Raw genomic sequence first — 21,061 nt, 5'->3', positions numbered from 1 at the left:
CAGCCAGTGCATTGGGACCCAATACCAGGTCATGTCCTGATTTCAAGTGGGCTGCAGCTGCAACATTAACAAACATACAGGTGAAGCATAAGTAAAGCCAAAGAGGAATCCCATTACCCCCAGGTCCTTTGCTCCCAGTCAACTCTTGGCTTACTCATTTCTGCCTTGCCTTCCAAACTGTTTCTCATACACACTTGGAATGAATGAGAAGGGAAAGATTTGCAGGTAAACCTTTAACAAGCAAGCCTTGGGGGGTTAACACTCTGCACGTGCTCAGAGGAGTTTACTCACGCCCACGCCCTCAGTGCGAAGTTCCTCCTCAGTTAATCCTGGACTTCTCAAAACCAGGCTTCTGAGGGAAGGCCGGGCTCCGGGGGCAGCAGCACCCACTTGACCGCGGCCTCAAGCCTCCCCTTCCAGCGGGGGGCGGCGGCCGCTGCTCGGCTGCCATTGGTGGCGCGCGCGGACCTTAAAGTCCACCTCGCCCTCCGCGGCCTGCTGTTCCGGAGCGAGAGAGAGAGAGAGAGAGAAAGGATGGTCGCGGCTCGGCTCCGAGGGGCGCTCCTGGGCCAGAAGCCCCGCCTGGCCTGGCTTTGGGCGGGAAACAGGCCCGGCGCGGCGGGGGGAGGTAAGGGGCGGCGTCGGGGGGCGGGAAAGGCCGGAGGGGCTGCTGGGTGGTGGTATGACCACCCTCTGGCACAGCCGGAGAGCGGAGCTTTGCTCGCGCCTCAGCCCAGGAGCTTTTCTTGTTCCTCGGGGGGGGGGGGGGAGCGAGGGCGCGCCTCTGAGGGCGTGCAGAGCGCGCTCCCTCCGAATAGCCATCCTTCGCGCGGCGGCTTTACATAGCGCAAATTGGCTTTGGGGGTTCGCCCCACCATGCGAAGGCGCCCTCCTTTTCTTCTCAGACAAGCGCGCGGAGGTAGCTCTCCAGACCCGCCCTCGCGCGCGCTCTTTGGCGTCGTCTGGGAAGGGGGTGAGCGACTGGAAGCGCCTCAGGCCGCCTGGGAGCGTGGCTTTTGTTACCGCGGACTCGAAACGCCGCACCTACAGACACACCTCTCCTTTCCCCTTCAACGCGTACCGGTCAGGAGAGCCTCCTGCCGGCAGGGCCATTTGCACCACGCGGCCCCGCTAGCGAAGGTGGCAGCCGAAGCCGACAAGTAGAAGGAGGAGGTTTGGAGCGGGCGGTACGGAGAACGCGCTTTTAATCTGCGGAACTCGCTGCCGCAGGAGGGACTGAGCGCCCGCTGCCTTAAATGCGGCTAAAGCCTAAGCGCGTTTACTGGGCAGTGAAAACGTGGCTGTATTGTGGAACCGCTTAGAGATTTTTTTGAAATATTAAGCGGTATATAAATGCTCGGTATATATTCAGTGGGACTTGCCCCCAGGTTTTTTTTGGGGGGGGGCAGATGCACAAGAAGACGGAACTCGCTTGCCTTTAACAGCCTTGTAGAAGAAGCATTTTCAGCAGGTGCTGAAATTCCCTCTTCTTCACAGCTTCTTAAAAGGTGCAGAAGCCCTGTCGTATTTTGCATCTGGCCTGCTTTACTCTCAAGGTAACGTGCTTTGTAGAATCATGGAACTGTAGGCATGGATGGGACCGCGAGGATCCTCCAGTCCAACCCCTGCAATAGGGGAATGTTTTGCCCAATCTGGGGCTTCAACCCATGACTTTGAGATTAAGTTTCATGCTCTGCTGACTGAGCTATCCCAACTGAATTCAACATTACAGTTCATGGAGGATGCATATACAGTGGTACCTTGGGATGTGAACAGGATCCATTCCAGAGCCCCCTTCGCATCCTGAATGGAACATAAGACGCCATGGTGCTTGTGCACATGTGTGGGTCGCATTTCGCCACTTCCACGCATGTGCGTGACATTTTGAGCATCTGTGCATACGCGAGCGGCGAAATCTGGACGTAACGCACTCCGTTACTTCCGGGTTGCCGCGGAGTGCAACCCGAAAGCGCTCAGCCTGAAGCACATTCAACCCGAGGTATGACTGTATATATACCTATCAACCAAAGCTAGTAGGTATGATGGCTGATTGAAACATCCATATTCAGAACCAGTGTCCCCTTCATTACCAGATGTTGGGGGCAGGGCAACGGCAGGAGTGTGGTATTTGGACCAGTGTGATTTGGGGGGGCTTCGGAACGCCTGCTTCTCTGAAGCACTAGGAGGTCCAGCTGCAAGAGCCTTCTGGCGGTTCCTCACTGCAAGAAGTGAGGTTACAGGGAACCAGGCAGAGGGCCTTCTCTATAGTGGCGCCCGGCCTGTGGAATGCCCTCCCACCAGATGTCAAGGCAATAAACAACTATCTGACTTTTAGAAGACATCTGAAGGCAGCCCTGTTTAGGGAAGTTTTTAATGTTTGATGCTTTACCATTTTTTAAAGTGCTGTAAGCTGCCCAGAGTGGCTGGGGATACCCATCCAGATGGGCGGGGTATTAATAATAATAATAATACATCCCACAGTTTCACTTTCTTTTTTACATTTTGCTTTTCCATGAAAACAACAGATGAGAATTAAATGGGAAAATAAAATAGGGCAGAATTTTGACAAGGAAGATGTCGTGTGGATGCTGCACAAAATTTGCATGCTTGAGCGGCACAAACTCTGAATTAAAGAATTTGCATTGCCATCTACAACCTTTCAGTCCAGAGCTTAAAATTACCTAACTGGACCACTGCCCAAAGTGGTGGCATTTTTATAATGTGCATAATTGTAAACTAGGTGCATTTGCAGGAGCTGCTTCTTCGCATATCTGATGTGCATCTCATCCCCTGACAACACTCCAAGCATACAAACTGCAGCTGCTTTTCCAGTCCACCCTGGTCTGCTGCAAGAAGGGAAAGAAGCAATTTTAGGGCCACCTTAGAGGACTCATTCTACTTAAGGCCAAAAGCACTGTGTGCCCAGGGTCATTCTGGTCCACATTGATTTGTCTTAGAACTGGCTTCCCCAGCCTTGTTCCCTCCAAATGTTTTTGGCCTGCCACTCCCATCCTCCTTGAGCAGTGGGCATGCTGGCAGGGGCTGATGGGAGAGGGAGTCTAATAACATCTGCAGACAGGGGAAGTCTGTGCTAGAAGAATGGTTTCTGATGCCAATGTGGCACAGTGGGTGGGGTATTGCACTTTGGACTTTGGTTCCAATCCTTGCTCAAGCATAACACTTACTGTGACTTTAGGCCAGCCACTGACTTTCTGCCAAGCCTGCTTCACAGTATCTCAGCAGGAAAATGTTAAAACTGCTTGTGCTCCAAGCCCCAAAACTATCCCCCATGGAAATAAAGACACAGTGGAGACAGAATTTAGTTTAATTGTTAATGGGCAGATTTTGGCCACAACTTTATTAAATACACAAATGTGACTGGTAATGACTTAGGCATTGGTGTCAAAACTATAACTTGCTCCTGCCCCACCCTGCAGGAAGCCTGGAAGGGTAAACAACCAGCAGGGGGAGCTCCATCAATGTATATAGACTGGTGCTCACTCCTGGGGGTCCTGGCATGGCCCTAGCCCCTCTCCGAGATCCAGACCCCCAGATTCCTTTAACTGAATACCATATTAATTGGAAAGGCAGATGATGGCTGCACCTCCCCTCCCCACATTCCCCATAACCAATGCCTAACTGCCAAACCTTACAAAGTTGTGACGATTGCTAAGAGGTAGGCAAAACCCAAGCCAATCTGCCACATTGGAAAAAAATTCCTACCCGGCCCCTGTTCCAAAACAGGCGACCAACCGAAGTCCAAAGCAAGGCCAAACATGACCTAATTAATGGGTGGGTGGGCAGGTGTTCGGTAGCGTGAAGCAAAAGGAAGTCCCTACGTTGCGCTGCCAATTAAATACCCCCAACCTTGCCACGCTGCTGATTGGCTAAAGGCCAGTGGCATAACTATGGCACCGCCAGCTTGGTTGGGGAAGAGTTCCAGGGCCGAACACAACATGGACACTTTGTTAGGAGGATCCAACTTATCACATGAGGCTGGAATAAAATTAAATTGCACTTCAGAGAATTACACTGATATGTGTGGATAATCCTAACGATTTGCATTTTTAAATTAGAGGTATACAGGCAACAGAAGCTGCAAAACTCTTGCCGCCTGCAATCAAAAATGCCTCCTTGTGGCTTTTTACCTGAAAAATATGAGGTAAGTGTGTGAGTTGCTAGTCCTGTTTGTGTGTGGATAGGGTTTGGAGGGCTTTGCTGTGTTGCTAGTTCTCAGCAAGGTTTTGTGCACACTGCACAGGCAGAGGATGTTTAATGCAGGCTAACTGTACAATCATATATGTGCCTACTTGGAAACAAGTCCCATTGAGTTCAAAGGGGCTTACATTCCCATATACTGTAGGTGTACATAGGTGTGCAGCCAGTGATGTGAGTTTTCTGGGAAGTTTCGAACTGGAAAATTCAGTTTGCATTGGAAAATTGTCTTGATGCCCTAGAGAGTAGCATGTTTATTTTGCTTGTATTTAGTAAACCAAGCTAAAAACTTTGAAGTGGGCATCCATTTAGTGTTACTAATGAACATATGAAACATATATTTTTTTTAAGTGATTGTATTGTATATGTGGCTCTATTTTCTCAGTGGCTCAGGGAGAGTTTGGGGCACTTTCTACCCAGCCCAGATTAGCAGACAGATATTTCAAAGCTGTACTATGTTGATACAATCAGATTGCTCAACTGATTATGATGGGGGTCAGGTCTCTACAATGGAAATAAATCTACAAATGCCTTTTTGTGCATCCTGCTTGCAGTCCTATCCCTACGAGCAGATGCTGAAGATCCGCAAGCAGAATGTGTCCCCCTCCTTGCTCACTTACTACAAGAAGCCACTGCTTATCCATCAGGGGCATATGCAGTGGGTGTTTGACTTAGAAGGACGTCGATACCTTGATCTCTTTGCTGGAATTGCCACTGTTAGTGTTGGGCACTGCCACCCGTAAGTATGTGGTTAATCCCACTGTCTAATAATCTGCAAAATTCCACTAGCATGGTTACAGACCGTGGCTAATGAGGGCTTATCCACACTTAACTTTTGCCCCACACTTCCTAAGCACAGGTAAGCACTTTCCCAGTCCATGTTTGAGCACTTCCCCCTCCCCTCCGCTTTCCCAATGGAAACCTGCTCTTGGATGCTGAATTGGAACAAACAGCAATTCAGATTTTCTGCAGATGGACATGAGCATTAAAGAGTGGGCTGTCATGTGGGACATGGACCGGAAAAGCACAAATTTGTGCCTAGAAAGCGCAGAGGAAAATTAGTATGAATGAGCCCCGAGTGTCATCTGCAGGCAAGCTGGGAATTTGCTTGGGTGCCACATTGAATCTGGGCAGGTAGAGATGTCACAACTGCTCTTGTTACCATTGGCTTACCTACTCTGATGTCACAGAGGTGTACTGAGTGATTTTTGTTTAGTGGTGCCATGTAAATGTTGCCTTTCGAAAGGCAACCTTGTTCATGCTAATCAGCTTGAAGCTCTTCCATGAAAACTGACAGGTGATCCTTGCTGCTTATCACCTGTTCCAGCTCTTGGGAGTGGTATGCATTACACAGAATTGTCACAGGTGACACTTCTTGCATTTCATGGCAGTTTGGCCCCACAGTTGGTAGTTTTTCTCCTTATACATGCATGTAGATCAGGGGTTGGGGACATTTGGCACTGCAGGTGTTAAAATCATAAAACTGTAGAGTTGGATGGGACCACAATGGTCATCTAGTCCAACATCTTGCAATGCAGGAATTTCAACTAAAGCACCCATGACAGACGGCCGTCCAACCTTCACTTAAAAACCTCCAGTGAAGGAGAGTCCACCACCTGTCGGAACAGCTCTTACCAAACTATATAACTATGTAACTGTAACTCCCATCACTCCTACCAAGTATGGACAATGGCCAGGAATGGTGGGAATTGTCCAGCAACATCTGGAGGACCAAAGGTTTGCAGTGCAATCCTAACTCTATCTAGCCAGAAGCAAGCTTTATGCACCTGATGAAGCAAGCTCTTGTCCATGAAATATTTCAGCTCAATATGATGCTACTGTTTCTTAGTATTGCGTTTTTTAAGTTTTTTAAGTTTTTTAAGTTTCTGTACTGCACAGTGTTGGGGGACGCGGGTGGCGCTGTGGGCTAAAGCCTCAGCGCCTAGGGCTTGCCGATCGAAAGGTCGGCGGTTCGAATCCCCGCGGCGGGGTGCGCTCCCGCTGCTCGGTCCCAGCGCCTGCCCACCTAGCAGTTCGAAAGCACCCCCGGGGGCAAGTAGATAAATAGGTACCGCTTACCAGCGGGAAGGTAAACGGCGCTCCGTGTGCGGCTCTGGCTCGCCAGAGCAGCGTTGTCACGCTGGCCACGTGACCCGGAAGTGTCTGCGGACAGCGCTGGCCCCCGGCCAATAGATGTGAGATGGGCGCACAAACCCCAGAGTCTGTCAAGACTGGCCCATTCGGGCAGGGGTACCTTTACCTTTACCTTTACTGCACAGTGTTACTTGGGTTGTTTATAAAAGGGCATAACAGCAACAGTTTCAAAGACTAGATTCTGTAGTTATGCTACAACAGATGAGCTCTGTGACTTTGCAGCAACATGTTGCTTATGTATCTGTTTATTGGGCTAAACTGTAGCCAACTAATATTTTGGTGCAATGCCATATCCACTTTATTCCATTACTTACTTACTGTAATGTATCACTTTTCATCCCAAGTGACCTCAAAACAGTTTACACATAAACATGACACTATGATTTTTTTTTTACAAAGCACAGTAAAATGTAGCAATAACAGAAGCACAAAACATCAATTCCAAACAAGCTTAAGGCTCAACAACGTTCCAACCAGTATCAGAAAGCTAGAGAAACCGAATTTAAGCACCTTGTACCTAAAGTGGCTGCTAACATACCCAAGGAAGAAATGTCAATTAAAAAACAAACATAATATTATTAACTAACATATTAACAAATAATAACAATCACAATAAATTCAGAAAATAGTCTGTGCAACATATAGAAAGCAATACAGATTGCTAACCTAATTTAACAGCATGAAACTAAACTAAGTTTGCTATTAAAGGGGGTGGTGGTTTGGATCAAAACAAATTGGATCAAAGACTTAAATCATCACATTTTTTTCCCCAAACACTCCCAGAAAGGTAACAGCAGCTGCCCAGAAACAGCTTGGTCGCTTGTGGCACACAAGCAGCCTCTATGCGCACGCAGCAATCCAGGAATATGGAGAGAAACTGGCCTCGTTGCTTCCAGCTCCCTTAAAGGTATGCTGAGTTGTACAGTGAGAAAATTCAGTTCGAAATGTGTGGGTTACAGTGATGCTCTGAGCTAGGGGGGTCAGTCAAGGATGCAATTACATATCCCCCCCATGAAAATATATGTATTTCAGAAGATATTGTGCAGGCATAGGCAAACTCGGCCCTCTGGGTGTTTTGGGACTACAATTCCCATCATCCCGGACCACTGGTCCTGCTAGCTAGGGATCATGGGAGTTGTAGGCCCAAAACATCTGGAGGGCCGAGTTTGCCTATGCCTGAAATAGTGGAATTATAACCCTTGGGTGATATTTAACTAAATAATTGCAAGAACAGATGACTTCCAAATGCACAGGGGGTTTTCCTACCCCTCCTGCCCCTGCATGCACCACAGACAATTCCCAAATCTACTCCAGAGGTTTGAGGGAAACCCCAGAACAGATTCAGGCAGCACACAGAGGGAGTGGCAGGGGAAAGTCCCATTGTGTAAGTAGAAGCCATTCTCCTCCTGGAATGAAGTACTTAAAGCTGCATTGAATACAATCCATGGTGTTTGTACTCTGCCAGATTGTTAACTGTGCATCAGAATAGATTTACACTTAACTTTGCTTCTCTTCTCCCTAAATCTGCATTCTGATGAATATCTTTGTTCTAGGTGATTTTCCTAACCAACAGTGGTTCGGAAGCCAACGACCTCGCCATGTTAATGGCAAGGGTTTTTACATGCAACTTTGACATCATTGGATTGAGGTAGCTATCTCACCTTGTATATTAGTTACTTGTTTTTATTTCATAAAATCCATGCACTGCTTGGTTGTAAGGAAACCTCAAAGTGATTTACACAGAGAATAAAACAATAACATTATTGGTAAAAACAGTTAAAGGCAACAATTCAAAACATTAAAAAATTAAAATCAGCAATAAAATAAAAACAGATTAAAACACACATCAACATTCTAGATATCTGGGTATGTTGTGATCTGCTTTTATGTTCCATATAGGGGTGAGCAGATTTCCCTTGTTCCATAACTAGGTTGGATATATTTATGTCCAGATGTTCCTATCTGCCCTCTTCTGCTGCAATTTTATCTTTAATTCCCCTGAAACAAAGTACTGTTTGATCATGTATCTTCATCTACAGTGGTACCTCGGGTTACATACGCTTCAGGTTACAGACTCCGCTAACCCAGAAATAGTGCTTCAGGTTAAGAACTTTGCTTCAGGATAAGAACAGAAATCGTGCTCCGGCGGTGCGGCAGCAGTGGGAGGCCCCATTAGCTAAAGTGGTGCTTCAGGTTAAGAACAGTTTCAGGTTAAGTACAGACCTCCGGAATGAATTAAGTACTTAACCCAAGGTACCACTGTATTTTTTCTAGAGTGTGTTGTGTTACTGGCTGACAATTCCTTTTTAAAACAGATTACTGGTCAACAGCCCAGAATGGTCCTCTAAATGGGACCTAATGTTTAGGATTCTTCTAATTTACTGAAAAGTCATGCTTTCTTCTGGCATGCCTTGGAATAGCGAGATTCATACAGAAGTGAAAGAGAGGGTCTTGCACCCATTCAAGATGCCAAAGGCTGCTGAACTAGCACAAACCCTGAACTGATCAGAGTCCCTCTAAGTTCAGCATGAAGTGTGGAGCAGGTGAAGTGATCTCTTACTTGGCCAAAACATCTTTTGAAACTCTTGAGTGTGAGCTCTTGAGTTGCATGGAACTCTTCCTGAACCACCGGTGTTCAAAGTAAGAAAATCAAGATAAAAAGATGTTAAATGCCCAGGTTGATGCTAATTAAAAACATAAGAAAGGCACTACTGGGTTAGGCCAGTGGTCCATCTTGTCCCACATCCTGTTTTCACAGTGGCCAACTAAATGCCTGTAAGCAAAACTTGAGTGCAAGAACATTCCCTCCTCTTGGTGTTTCTAGCAGCTGTATTTCAGAAACATACTGCCTCAAATGATGGAGAAAAAACATATCCACCGTGGTTAGTAAACACTTATAGCCATTTCCTGTATGAATCTTCCTAATCCTCATTTCAAGTCATCCAGGTTGGTGGCCAGTGCTGCCTCTTGTGGAATCTCATTCCATAATTTATGTTCTGTGTACAGAAGTATATAATCTCCCAACATTCAGATTCATTGGCTGTTCCCAAGTTCTAGTGTTAATGAGGGATGGAGAAAAAACTTTCCTTCATCCACTTTCTCTATAGATGATTCCAAGCGCAATAGGCAACATGTTGCAGTGCAAATTTATGCTTGCTGGTGCTTGCCAGTTGCTAGTGCAAACTTAGCAATTTTGTGTATTTAACATCCATCAACTTCAGATCAGTTAGGTAAAGACAAACCACTGAGAAGCCAGAAGGGTTTTCTGTTGTTATCTCAGAGTACTGGTTGCTGAAGACGGTTTCTGTGCAGTTCAGAAGCTTGCCTTTCTTTTACTTATTCTTGTTTATTTCTGATTTGTAAAGACAGTCACAGGGAGCTTAATCAGAAGGGATTGAAAGTGGTTGTGGTGGTTTTTTTCCTACAGAGGAGGCTACCACGGGAGCAGTGCTTACACAATGGGCTTGTCATCTATTGGATGTTACAAACATGGACTTGCCAGTGGGCTTGGCTGCCAAAAGGTGAGGTTCTTGCTGCTTCACTCCTCATTTGTTGCACAACAAACATCTTACTCTTCGAATTGGTCCAGAGGCTGCCAATCTGCTATGGGCCAAGCTCAAAGAATTGGCACTGGCTTATAAGGCCACAAATAGCTCAGGACCAGGTTGTTTATGCATCCAGTGGATTAATGCGGTCTGCAGGAGAGTTTCTCTGCCCTAGGTCTCTACGTTGTATTTTTATTTTAAGATATCTGCTGCTTTCTGTGTTGTTTTTCACGGTCTTTTAGCTGCTTTATTGTGTCTTGTACATTGCCTTGAGATGTATGTGTGTAAGGCGATAAATAATAAATAATAATTTAAAAAATAGAATACTAGACACTGTTTTCACTCTGATAACAGAGAAGAGAATTATACCTCCTCTCCCCTTTTTTAATCAGACCTACGTTCTGTAGGCATAGTATAGCAATGTGCAGTCTTCTGAGTTGCTCCAAGTTTTACAAAATGCACAATACACTTGGGTTGGTTCTAAATACAGGTACCTTTTGATCACTTTTTCATGAAGAGTGAACTTTCTGCTGGTGGCCAAAATGTTTTGTATCTATGAATTTAGGCTGTACCAGCATTTCGATGAGTGCATATCTCAGATCAAAATGTGAAAAGTAGCATAAAATCCTGACATAGCCAGTTAATCCCGTTGCAACACCTATATCTCTGTTGTGCTTTTCAGACAATGCTGCCTGACATTTTTCGTGGTCCCTGGGGGGGAAGCCGTTGTCGAGATTCTCCAGTGCAAACCATTCGAAAATGCACCTGTTCTGCAGGTTGTTTCAATGAGAGAGGCCTTGATTTTCAGAGGTGAAAGAGAATGACACCATGGTGGTTCAGTGCAGTAACCTGGATATGCCAAAGGCAGATGGACATCTGCAACCCTCTCACGCACAGCCAGATCATTAGTTCTGACAGCAGTTTTGCAAGGCAAATATCCTTTAAACTGTGGGTGTAGATTGAACTTGCCACCTCCTGCATTTAAAGTATATCTCTCAGATATGATGGTAAAGGTAAAGGGACCCCTGACCATTATGTCCAGTCGCGGATGACTCTGGGGTTGTGGCACTCATCTCGCTTTACTGGCCGAGGGAGCCAGCGTACAGCTTCCAGGTCATGTGGCCAGCATGACTAAGCCGCTTCTGGTGAACCAGAGCAGCGCACGGAAACACTGTTTACCTTCCCACCAGAGTGGTACCTATTTACCTACTTGCACTTTGACTTGCTTTTGAACTGCTAGGTTGGCAGGAGCAGGGGAGCAATGGGAGCTCACCCCATCACGGGGATTTGAACCGCTGACCTTCTGATCGGCAAGCCCTAGGCTCTGTGGTTTAACTCACAGCGCCACCCGCGTCCCAAGATATGATTGTATTGACAGTGAAATCCAGGCCTGAGAGCCGCTGGGATAAGTGAGTTTGGAATGGGTGGGTCTTGGGCTGAAGCTGAGCCACAGCTACTGCAACACAACTCCCTCACCCCATCTTTGCTGGGGATGTGCCAGTGTAACTCTCTAGGCCAGCTCGGCCACCACAAGTCCCCTCCAAAGGGGGCATTCTGGGGGCAGGGCAAGTTGAAATTTACAGCATCAAGCTCTCCATCATAATTCCTTTAAAGCTGCTGCTCTTTGCTAAGTGTTTCATGCTGAGAATTGGGCACTTTGGAGAGCTGCCCTGAGGATAAAGGGGTGCTGGTGGACTGGGATTAAGTGTGAACAGTTGGCAAACGTGGATGGTGGCCAAACTCCCCCGATCCAATTCCAGTTGTGCTTTTAAAAGGTGCAAATGGGATCTGTGAAATGGGACTTCCTTCCAGGCATGTGTGTATACAAGTCTGAGTTTGCTACTGCAAATTATGGATAGGACATATATCAAATGGCTATTTAGATTTGGAAACAAGCTCATTTATGTGCAGTATACAGTATTTCCTCTAGGAGTAATAACAGTTGTCATAGCTCTAGCTTTCCCCCCACTTGTTTTGCTGCAGTCCTGTGAGTAATCTCTATTCAGCTCAATGGGATTTACTTCTGAGCAGGCAGGCATAGGACTCTGCTGCTAGAGCTGAAAACTGGAAACAGAAGGGGAAATGGATGATATATGTGTCTTTGTATTCAGAGCACATGCATTCTGCCAGCCTCTGGAGTATGGGGAATTAGATGCGGGTGGTTGGACCAACATAGGTTATTTAGATGTTACCAAAATGCATGGTGGATATTTTATTTTTATAAAAGCAGCGTTAGAAGCCACCCTTGGCCTCTATTGCATGTGAATGTTTTGTTCTCCCTCCCCATCTTCTCAATACAGGCACTTGCCATGCAAAAGACCAGTATATTGAGCAGCTCAAAGACACTCTCACGACTTGTGTTCCAAAGGCCATAGCTGGATTTATTGCTGAGCCAATTCAAGTAAGTGATTCCCTTTGTAGTCATAGCATGCAAGGTCAGTGGATTGGTTTGCACATAAGTCATGGTTTGTTTAGCCCAAGGTGTTTTGTAATGGGCAAACCCAGCCCAGCAGAGTAACCATGTTTGTTTTCTGCCAGCAAACCAAGATGGTTTGTAGTTGGCTGACAAACCAAGGCTTGTTTTGTCTATGGTTTCTTATATCCAAACCTAACAGCCGTGCTTAATTTATGGTTACCAGATTTTTTTCAATGAATCCGGGGATATTTCATTTCATTTCATTTCTGAATGAGGCAAAAGACCCTGGGCCCAAGCACACATGCATATTGTATAAAGGTGCAAAGCCTTTCTTTCGCACCCTGTGAAACATAACTGCGCAGAGTTTTTAAAAAACTGGGCAACGGCTGCCCACCTGCAACTTCCGAGCCTCCCCCAATCAGTCAAAACAAAGGGGGAAGGGGGCAGGAGATCTGTACTGCCGGACATCCTCGGTTCCCTTTCGGCAGTGGCAGTGGCAGTCTCAGCAGCCCAGAGTCAGCCTGGTAGCACAGTTGGCTCTGGCTGGCTTCAGGAGCTGCTCGCTGCCATGGCGCCCGCCATTTTTCCTCGCTGGAAGTTCCGGCAAGGAAAAATGGCAGGCGCCATGGCAGCGAGCAGCAAGCAGCTCTTGAAGCCAGCCAGAGCCAACTGTGCTACCAGGCTGGCTCTGGGCTGCTGAGGCTGCCGCTGCCATGTTTCCCGGGGACAGATTTGCAAATCTGGGGACATTCTGGGGACGGAATTTGTCCGGGGACAGATTTGCAAATCCGGGGACTGTCCCCGGAAACCGGGGACATCTGGTAACCCTAGCTTAACTATGGTTTGTTTGGACTGTCACCTTCCTGCAGGGTGTCAACGGAACAGTTCAGTACCCCAAGGGATTCCTGAAAGAGGCTTTTCAGCTGGTGCGTGAAAAAGGTGGTGTGTGCATCGCAGATGAAGTGAGTACTTTGAACTTAACTTCCCCTATCCAAAGATTTATACACATCTGTTTTTGAAAAGCATATTGTGAAGGACATAGGAGTTACCTAGAATTATACATATTCCTTTATTTCCATGGGAAGTAACTTGGTGCATGAGAGAGTGAAGGATGTGTGATCGTGTGGGAACCTGGCCCTACCCATACGGGAGCAAAGTTCCTGACTCTTTTCCTCTGGAATAATGCAGCCTTTGGTCCCAAAAAGGTTGGATAAAACGGATTAGGCAGCTTTACAAAGCTCACTACTCAGTGAGTAAAGTTTTTCTCCCTCTCATATAACACTAGAACACGTGGATATCCAACAAAGCTGAATGTTGGAAAATTCAGGGCAGATAAAAGAAAGTCCTTCTTCATGCAGCACGTAGTTAAACTATGGAACTCACTGCCACAGGATGCAATAATGGCAACCAGCTTGGATAACTCTTAAAGAGAATTAGATGAATTTGTGGAGAGAGAGAAATATCAGTGGCTACTTAGCCATGATGGCTATGCTCGGCCGCCACAGTTGGAGCAGTAATGCTTCTGAATACTTGTCACTAGAAACAACAGGAGAGGAGAATGCCCTTGCGCTGAAATCCACATTGCAAGTTTCTCTGGTTGGCCACTGGCTTGATCCAGCAGCCTCTTTGACCATTTTGCGGCATGCACCCTGGTATACACAGTTTCGTGTGAGCCTTGCATGCACATACACAGTATATGTGACCCAGTTGCAGAGGATTCCTACAAGCTGGTATGTGTGGCGAAATAACTGTGTGCTCATCACCTGTGGCAACGCACACACTGGGTGCACACAATTCCTCTACAGAAATGTGATCTGTGAAAGAAATCTGTATTGTGTGAACTACAAGCCCAAAACATACAAAGCAACTTTTTTTTTTTAATAAAAGAATTCTTTGTTCTTTGAAGGTTCAGACGGGGTTTGGTCGAACAGGCAGCCATTTCTGGGGATTTGAAGGACACGATGTGGTTCCTGACATTGTCACCATGGCAAAGGGAATTGGCAACGGGTTTCCAATGGCAGCCGTTGTCAGTACAGCAGGTGCAAGTGATTTTCATACTTCAGATGTTAAAGTCTTGAATAATTGGGGTTTTAACAGGGCTCTCATGGCTGTTTGGTGAGAATGGACCTTTGCTTCTATGCTTTGTCTAGCGCAGTGGTTCCCAATTCTCACCGCCTATGGACCACTTTTGAATTGCTGAGGGTCTTGGCGGACCACTTGACAATTTTCCCGTCTGTTGTAGGAATTGTAATGTGCTTTGCAATATGCCAGAGGATTTTTTAATTGTAATTTTATTGCTTCTTTTATTTCTTATGTTGCATTTTAATGTAAGAAATAAAAGAAGCAATAGATACAACTAAAAAATCAGCATGATTATTCAATGCGGACATACCATAGGCAGGAATGAGACAGCAGTAAATCACACTGAGCAAGTTGAATTTTTATTAGCAAAAACAGGATCTGCACCGGGGTGGGTGGGTAAGTCCTAATGAGCACAGCAACACATCACCAGTAGGTCTTGCCCCCATGAAGCAGTTGCAGAGACTGAAGGTCCCCGCCTCCCCATAGCTGCCTAAGCCCCCTCCTCTCTGTGGTTTTCCCAAGCAATCTGAGACTGTGCCTGCTTGACGCTAACTTCTCCCTGCCCTTTTCATGCCTCTCCCGGTCCTGGGAGACCAGATGGGAGAGGAGCTTGTCACTGCAGGAGGGGGAGACATCCATACCTTCTCACCAGTCTGACTTATCTCTGCCTCTTGGTCTCTCTCCTCTCCTGCTTCCACTTCTGATTCTGGACTTCTCTCTGCCACAGACTCCCCCATCATACTAAGCCCTGCTGCCTCTTCAGCTTCTGACACCACCACCTCCCAGTTCTCTTCCTCAGGCCACTCATCATCATCCTACCACTAATCCCCAGGCTCTGTGCCTTCTTCCCTTGGGATCCCCAGCTAGTTCCTCCCACCATTCCTCTGCATCCAACCGGTCCATGACAACCACAGACCACCTGGATGAAGCTCAGTCCATGAACCCCAGTTTGGGAACCCTTGCTCTAGAGCAGCGGTTCTCAACCTGTGGGTCCCCAGATGTTGTTGGACTACAACTCCCATCATCCTTGAGCTCTGGCCTTGCTAGCCAGGGGTGATGGGAGCTGTAGTCTAACAGCATCTGGGGACCCACAGGTTGAGAAAGGCTGCTCTAGAGCACCAGCGGCTGCCTTTAGTTATTTACTATAATGTTTCAGTTATGAATACTAGCATGCTTTGTGTTTCAGAGATTGCAGAAGCCTTGGCTCAAACCCTACATTTCAACACATTTGGAGGAAATCCTGTGGCCTGTGCAGTTGGCTCTGCAGTTCTGGATGTAAGAAAATGACTGTGACTTGCATCTTTATCTATGGGGGACTGTAGCATATACGCCATGAGTCTTTCATCTTAACACTGCAATACACCACCATCCTTAGGTACTTCCAGACTGTCTCTATGTTTTAGGTAAAGGTAAAGGGACCCCTGACCATTAGGTCCAGTTGTGACCGACTCTGGGGTTGCGGCGCTCATCTCGCTTTATTGGCCGAGGGAGCAGGCGTACAGCTTCCAGGTCATGTGGCCAGCATGACTAAGCCGCTTCTGGTGAACCAGAGCAGCGCACGGAAACACTGTTTAACTTCCTACCAGAGTGGTACCTATTTATCTACTTGCACTTTGATGTGCTTTCAAACTGCTAGGTTGGCAGGAGCAGGGACCGAGCAATGGGAGCTCACCCCGTCGCAGGGATTCAAACCACTGACCTTCTTAGCAGCAAGTCCTAGGCTCTGTGGTTTAACCCACAGCACCACCCGCATGCCCTATGTTTTAGGGAGGGATTTAATCACATTCTGGCAAATTAAGTGCCGTTAATATCTTGTGCAACAAACTCGCTTCCCAAGCCGATCAGATCTTTTGCAACAAGCGATGGGGAAATGCTCTGGAAACTGTGGGAGGACACTTGATGCAACAACGTCTAGGCTCCCTGTCCTTGTCTCATTTCCCTCTAGTATATTTAAGACAGGATTATCCATATGTTCTGTACAGCAGTTATTTACACTCATAGTAGTGGTGTGTCAGATTAACTCCACATGCTGTTTCTTTCTTTAGAGTTAAAAAGGGCCTGGCCAACAGTATTTCAGAGAATTTGATGATTTCCTGCATGGCTTTTGTGTTCTCAGGCAATAGCAGAAGACGGCTTGCAGAAAAACAGCCAGGAGGTGGGGACTCGCCTCCTGTTAGAGCTGGCTAAGCTGCGCGATGAGTTTGAAATAGTCGGAGATGTCCGTGGCAAAGGACTTATGATTGGAATAGAGATGGTCAAGAATAAGGTCAGGAAGACATTTTGCGGGCCTGGAATGGTCTCTATCATGGTATAAGCAGCCTCGATGTATAGATCCGTCTTAGCTCTTGGGCTGTCACTACTAAAGGCCTACTATGGAGGCCACTAAAAATCACCCTCCAATTAATTGCATGGGCCTTCTCAGTGCCAGAGCTGCACTTTGTGGTTGGCAGACACTGAGACGGGGGTTTGAAATTTGGCCACAGCTTTTATTGTTTGCACATTACAAATGATTAGTGAGTTGGAAATGTGGCAACTCATAGAATCATAGAGTGTGACCCTAAGGATTATCCAGTCCAACCCTCTGCAATGCAGGGATATTTAGCTGTTCCTTTCAGGGATCAAACCTGCAACCTTGGCATTATCAGCATCACACTCTAGCCAACTGAGCTACCTAGTTGTGTCTCTTCTTGCCGTGGTTTTGCCCAAGGAATATCTGGCTCTCTATGCCTTGTTTCATGCTCTACGTTGTTTCCTATGCTGGTGAAGCCTTGTGCCTCCCTGTGCAGACAGGCTAAGAGCTTGTCTCTTTTCTAGGTGCTTCCCATATCTACAGCCCCTCCACACTCCACAGCTGCTAGCTAGATTACTGTCTATGTCTGGCTTCCCTCACACTTGATCCGGGAGCCGCAGGAAGTACAGAATGCTGCAGCCCGATTGCTGACAGGAGCGGGGCCTTGTCAGGGTTAGGGCGCTGACAATTTAATGGCTTCTGTCATGAAAGGTTTAAAATGAGGAATCAAATCAGGAAGACAGATCAGAACTTAGTTCTCTCTCAGCGACAGGAAACCTTTGCCTTCACCCAGATTTAAAACTTAAGTCCAGTACCACCTAGTGGCTAAACGTAATAATGGCATAATCGATGCGAGTTCACTTCTGTTTATGAGTTTCGGTTAAAAAGAACCAGGAGAGGTGGAAGAAAACTAAGCTGACTTTTTCTCCACAGGAGACTCGTCAGCCACTTCCAGTTGAAGAGATAAACCAAATCATGGAAGATTGCAAAGATATGGGAGTGCTGATTGGGCGGGGAGGAATGTTTTTCCAGGTATTCTTATATATATATGATATATATAAATCTGAGATTTATAGATACATTCAGTTTATAAAGAGAGGCAGCTGTAGCAGCAATGCCTATCTTAGGTGTTGGATAAAAGCAAATGCCACTAAAAATGCAAAGCTGAGTGACTTTCTTTCGCAGGAAAGCACAAAAATCTGCACTGAGACATGAAATAATGAAACAGATACTAGTAGAAAATAGAGGTGTGCTTGACTCTACAAAACACGGAGAGGGAAAAATCATCATTTGTTTTAGATGGGACAGGAGTTGCTAAACAACTGCATGCTTGCAGGTCAGAGTTAGTTTGTTTTCTAATCTGTGAACCCTAAATTCAGGAAAACTGTCTTATATCAGGGCAGATTCTATGTCCATCAAGCTCAGTATTATCTGACTGGAAGCTGTTTTCCAGGGTCTCAGGCAAAGGCCTTTCCAAGAACCAGGTGCCTGATCCTTCTAACTGGAAAGGCCAGGGATTGAACCTGTTACTTCCTGCCTGAAAAGCATTGATCTGATTTTGCCATGCAGAATTAAGGGCCACTCTGTTGGGGATTCAGGATTTGCTCAATGGCTGCATTTCCTTGGGGGCGGTTTGGTGTTCAGAATAAACACCTAAGAACTGCCTACTGGATCCAGCCAAGGCCCATTCAGCATGTCCATCAAAGCCATGCTCCCAGTAACTCATAAGGAGGGCAGGCAGGCAGATTTACCCTGAAAGGGAGCCCCATTGAATTCAATAGGCTTTACTTCGGAATAGATAACGTGGCTCCTTGAGAATGTCACTATTCTGCAGCAATTAAGGTTTAAAGCGTTCTCTGTTCCCCTAGTGCAAGAGAACTGCTTTTGGAAAAGGATTGGGACTTTTTGCAGTCTGGAAGTAGTCTGGAAGGAGAAAGGCATTGGGAAGATATATGAACCCAGCAAGCCCACCCCTTCCCCAGTGTGGTGTAGTGGTTAAGAGCAGTAGACTCATAATCTGATGAACTGGGTTTGATTCCCTGCTCCTCCACATGCAGCTGCTGGGTGACCTTGGGCTAGTCACACTTCTTTAAAGTCTCTCAGCCCCACTCACCTCACAGAGTGTTTGTTGTGGGGGAGGAAGGGAAAGGAGAATGTTAGCCGCTTTGAGACTCCTTAAGGTAGTGATAAAGCGGGATATCAAATCCAAACTCCTCTTCTTCTTCTCTTTGCCCAGAGTTCTCTAACACCTCTGCTTAGCAAGAATTTCCCAGAGCTATGCACTGGTAAAGTTAGAAATATTAGGCAACTGCAAGCTACATTAATAACATGATTAGCATTGATGGCGCTACAGCATCAGTGGAGAGGGAATTGAAGCCACGGTCTTAGTAAATAAAATGACCCCTGTGTGGGAATTAGCAGTAGGGGGCTAAGGAAAGCATCCCCACCCCCTGCAATGCTAATTGACATGCATTATGTGTGTGTGTGTAAGATGGCAGCTGGGGAGAGAAAGCTTTGAATTTCCTCTCCCCCCATACTGTGCTGATGATGACTATCCCCACAACCTGGCATTTTATTTTTCCAAACTGCAGTGGCACGGTTGCCAATCAAAGCATTAACATTTTGAGGTACTGTGTAGCAGCTGCCCAAAATAAATTGTTTAAAAGGCAGCAGTAAGGTGGCATGTTTTTTTCATGCAAAAGGGTTCAATTGCCAACTAGGGGTAGGGAAAGATTGTTGCCTGAAACTCTGGGAAGCTTGCTGCCAGTCAGTGTAGGCAGCACTGGGCTAGATTTGACTTGGTTCAAAGCAACATCCTAGGCTCCCTCTCTCCTGTGTTTCCTGATTTCAGCCATTTCGTTTATTACTGAATCCAGCTCCCTACCGCATTTTTCGCTCCAAAAGACGCACCAGACCATAAGGCGCACCTAGTTTTGGGAGGAGGAAATCAAGAAGAAAATATTCTGAATCCCAGAAGCCAGAACAGCAAGAGGGCTCTGGCTTCTGGGATACCGTGTGGCTGTTCTGGCTTCTGGGATAACCGTGCCAAGCCTCTTCAGGGCAGCGGGATGAAGGCTCCCCCTGCCCAAAGAGGCTGCGCAGGGCTAAGGCGGAAGCCAGGACAGGCGTGTTGCTGAAGGGGCGCTGTGCAGTTCTCCCTCTCTGAGAGGGAGAACTGCGCAGCGCCCCTTCAGCTAAGCTGGAGAAGGAACAGAAGGGTCTGCTTCTGTTCCTCCTCCGGCTTCGCAGGACAGGCGCGTCACTGAAGGGGCGTTGCGCAGTTCAGCCAAGCTGGAGAAGGAACAGAAGGAGACCCTTCTGTTCCTCCTCTGGCTTCCAGGACAGGCACGTCGCTGAAGGGGCGCTGCACAGTTCTCTCTCTCTGCACAGCGCCTCTCCTTCACAGGAGAGGGAGAAGGCACAGCTCCCCTTCAGCGAAGCTGGAGAACGAACAGAAGGGACTCCTCCCACTTCGCTGAAGGGGCGCTGCACAGCTCTACCTCTCTGCGCAGCGCCATTCGCTCCATAAGACGCACTCACATTTCCCCTTACTTTTAAGGAGGAAAAAAGTGCATCTTATGGAGCGAAAAATACGGTGTATATAGTGGCTTCCTCCCCACCCCTTTTTGTAGCAACTCCGATTTAGTAACCACAGTATGTATCCAGATTTTATTATTTTTTACTGCCAATTTAATGTGAGCTGTTCCGGTTTCCCCCTCCTCATTTTGGCTTCTTCCTCTTCCCAAGACGTTTAGAATCAAACCTCCGCTGTGCATCACTAAGGAAGACGCAGACTTCGCCCTGGGAGTTTTCCATGCCGCTTTAACAAGACACAGGGAAAGAACAGCAAAGGCAAAATAAGCACCCCATTCACTGTACCGGCCGTCATAATGAAGAACAAACATCCCTGAGATTGAACTGCGGCAGCTAGCAAATTGCAACCGGTTGACGCGTTTACCGTAGCAGCCCATTTGCTGCCCCAGCTTGTGCCCCCTGAAGCCTTGGTAGTTGCAGCAAGCCTCCTGAGCAACGAGATTTACGGTTTGTATAAATCGTCAGATGACCCAGTTTTTTTGGTCTTTCGATTTCCTTAAACGTATGTCAAGCTGCTTTGGTTTTATTTGAGATTCTCTGTGCTTTATAGATATATTTGTATAGATACCTTAGTATAGAAATGAAATAATAATGCTGCTACCAGTCCCTAGAATGTGAGTGACAGCTGCCCTTCTTTAAGCAGCTGGGGGGCATCCAATTGGCACCTGCCCATTGGGGTCCCCATTCATTTTGTGGATTCAAGCAGTGCCTGTGTGGCTTCCCGCTCAGCAGCTGGGCAGCCAATGGTTTTGACACCCTTAAACA

The 21,061-nt window shown here is 46.8% G+C and overlaps 1 protein-coding gene across 1 annotated transcript; it reads left to right on the top strand.

Annotated features, from left to right (window-relative positions):
• The first annotated feature begins 490 nt into the window (after positions 1-490).
• Positions 491-20,770, top strand: AGXT2 (alanine--glyoxylate aminotransferase 2). Its single transcript, XM_082242048.1, has 14 exons — positions 491-628; positions 4,077-4,162; positions 4,770-4,954; positions 7,153-7,276; positions 7,923-8,017; positions 9,797-9,890; positions 10,597-10,690; positions 12,215-12,315; positions 13,200-13,292; positions 14,237-14,369; positions 15,599-15,687; positions 16,529-16,678; positions 17,636-17,734; positions 20,450-20,770. Exons 1-14 carry the CDS (start codon positions 535-537, stop codon positions 20,561-20,563), a joined length of 1,551 nt encoding a protein of 516 aa, XP_082098174.1. The 5' UTR covers positions 491-534; the 3' UTR covers positions 20,564-20,770.
• Positions 20,771-21,061: the final 291 nt, after the last annotated feature.

The sequence above is a fragment of the Podarcis vaucheri genome (assembly GCF_965113315.1).
Source record: "Podarcis vaucheri genome assembly, chromosome: 11".
Lineage (NCBI taxonomy): Eukaryota > Metazoa > Chordata > Lepidosauria > Squamata > Lacertidae > Podarcis > Podarcis vaucheri.
Note: the sequence above shows the minus strand (reverse complement) of the source record. Positions and strands in the feature narration are given on the sequence as shown.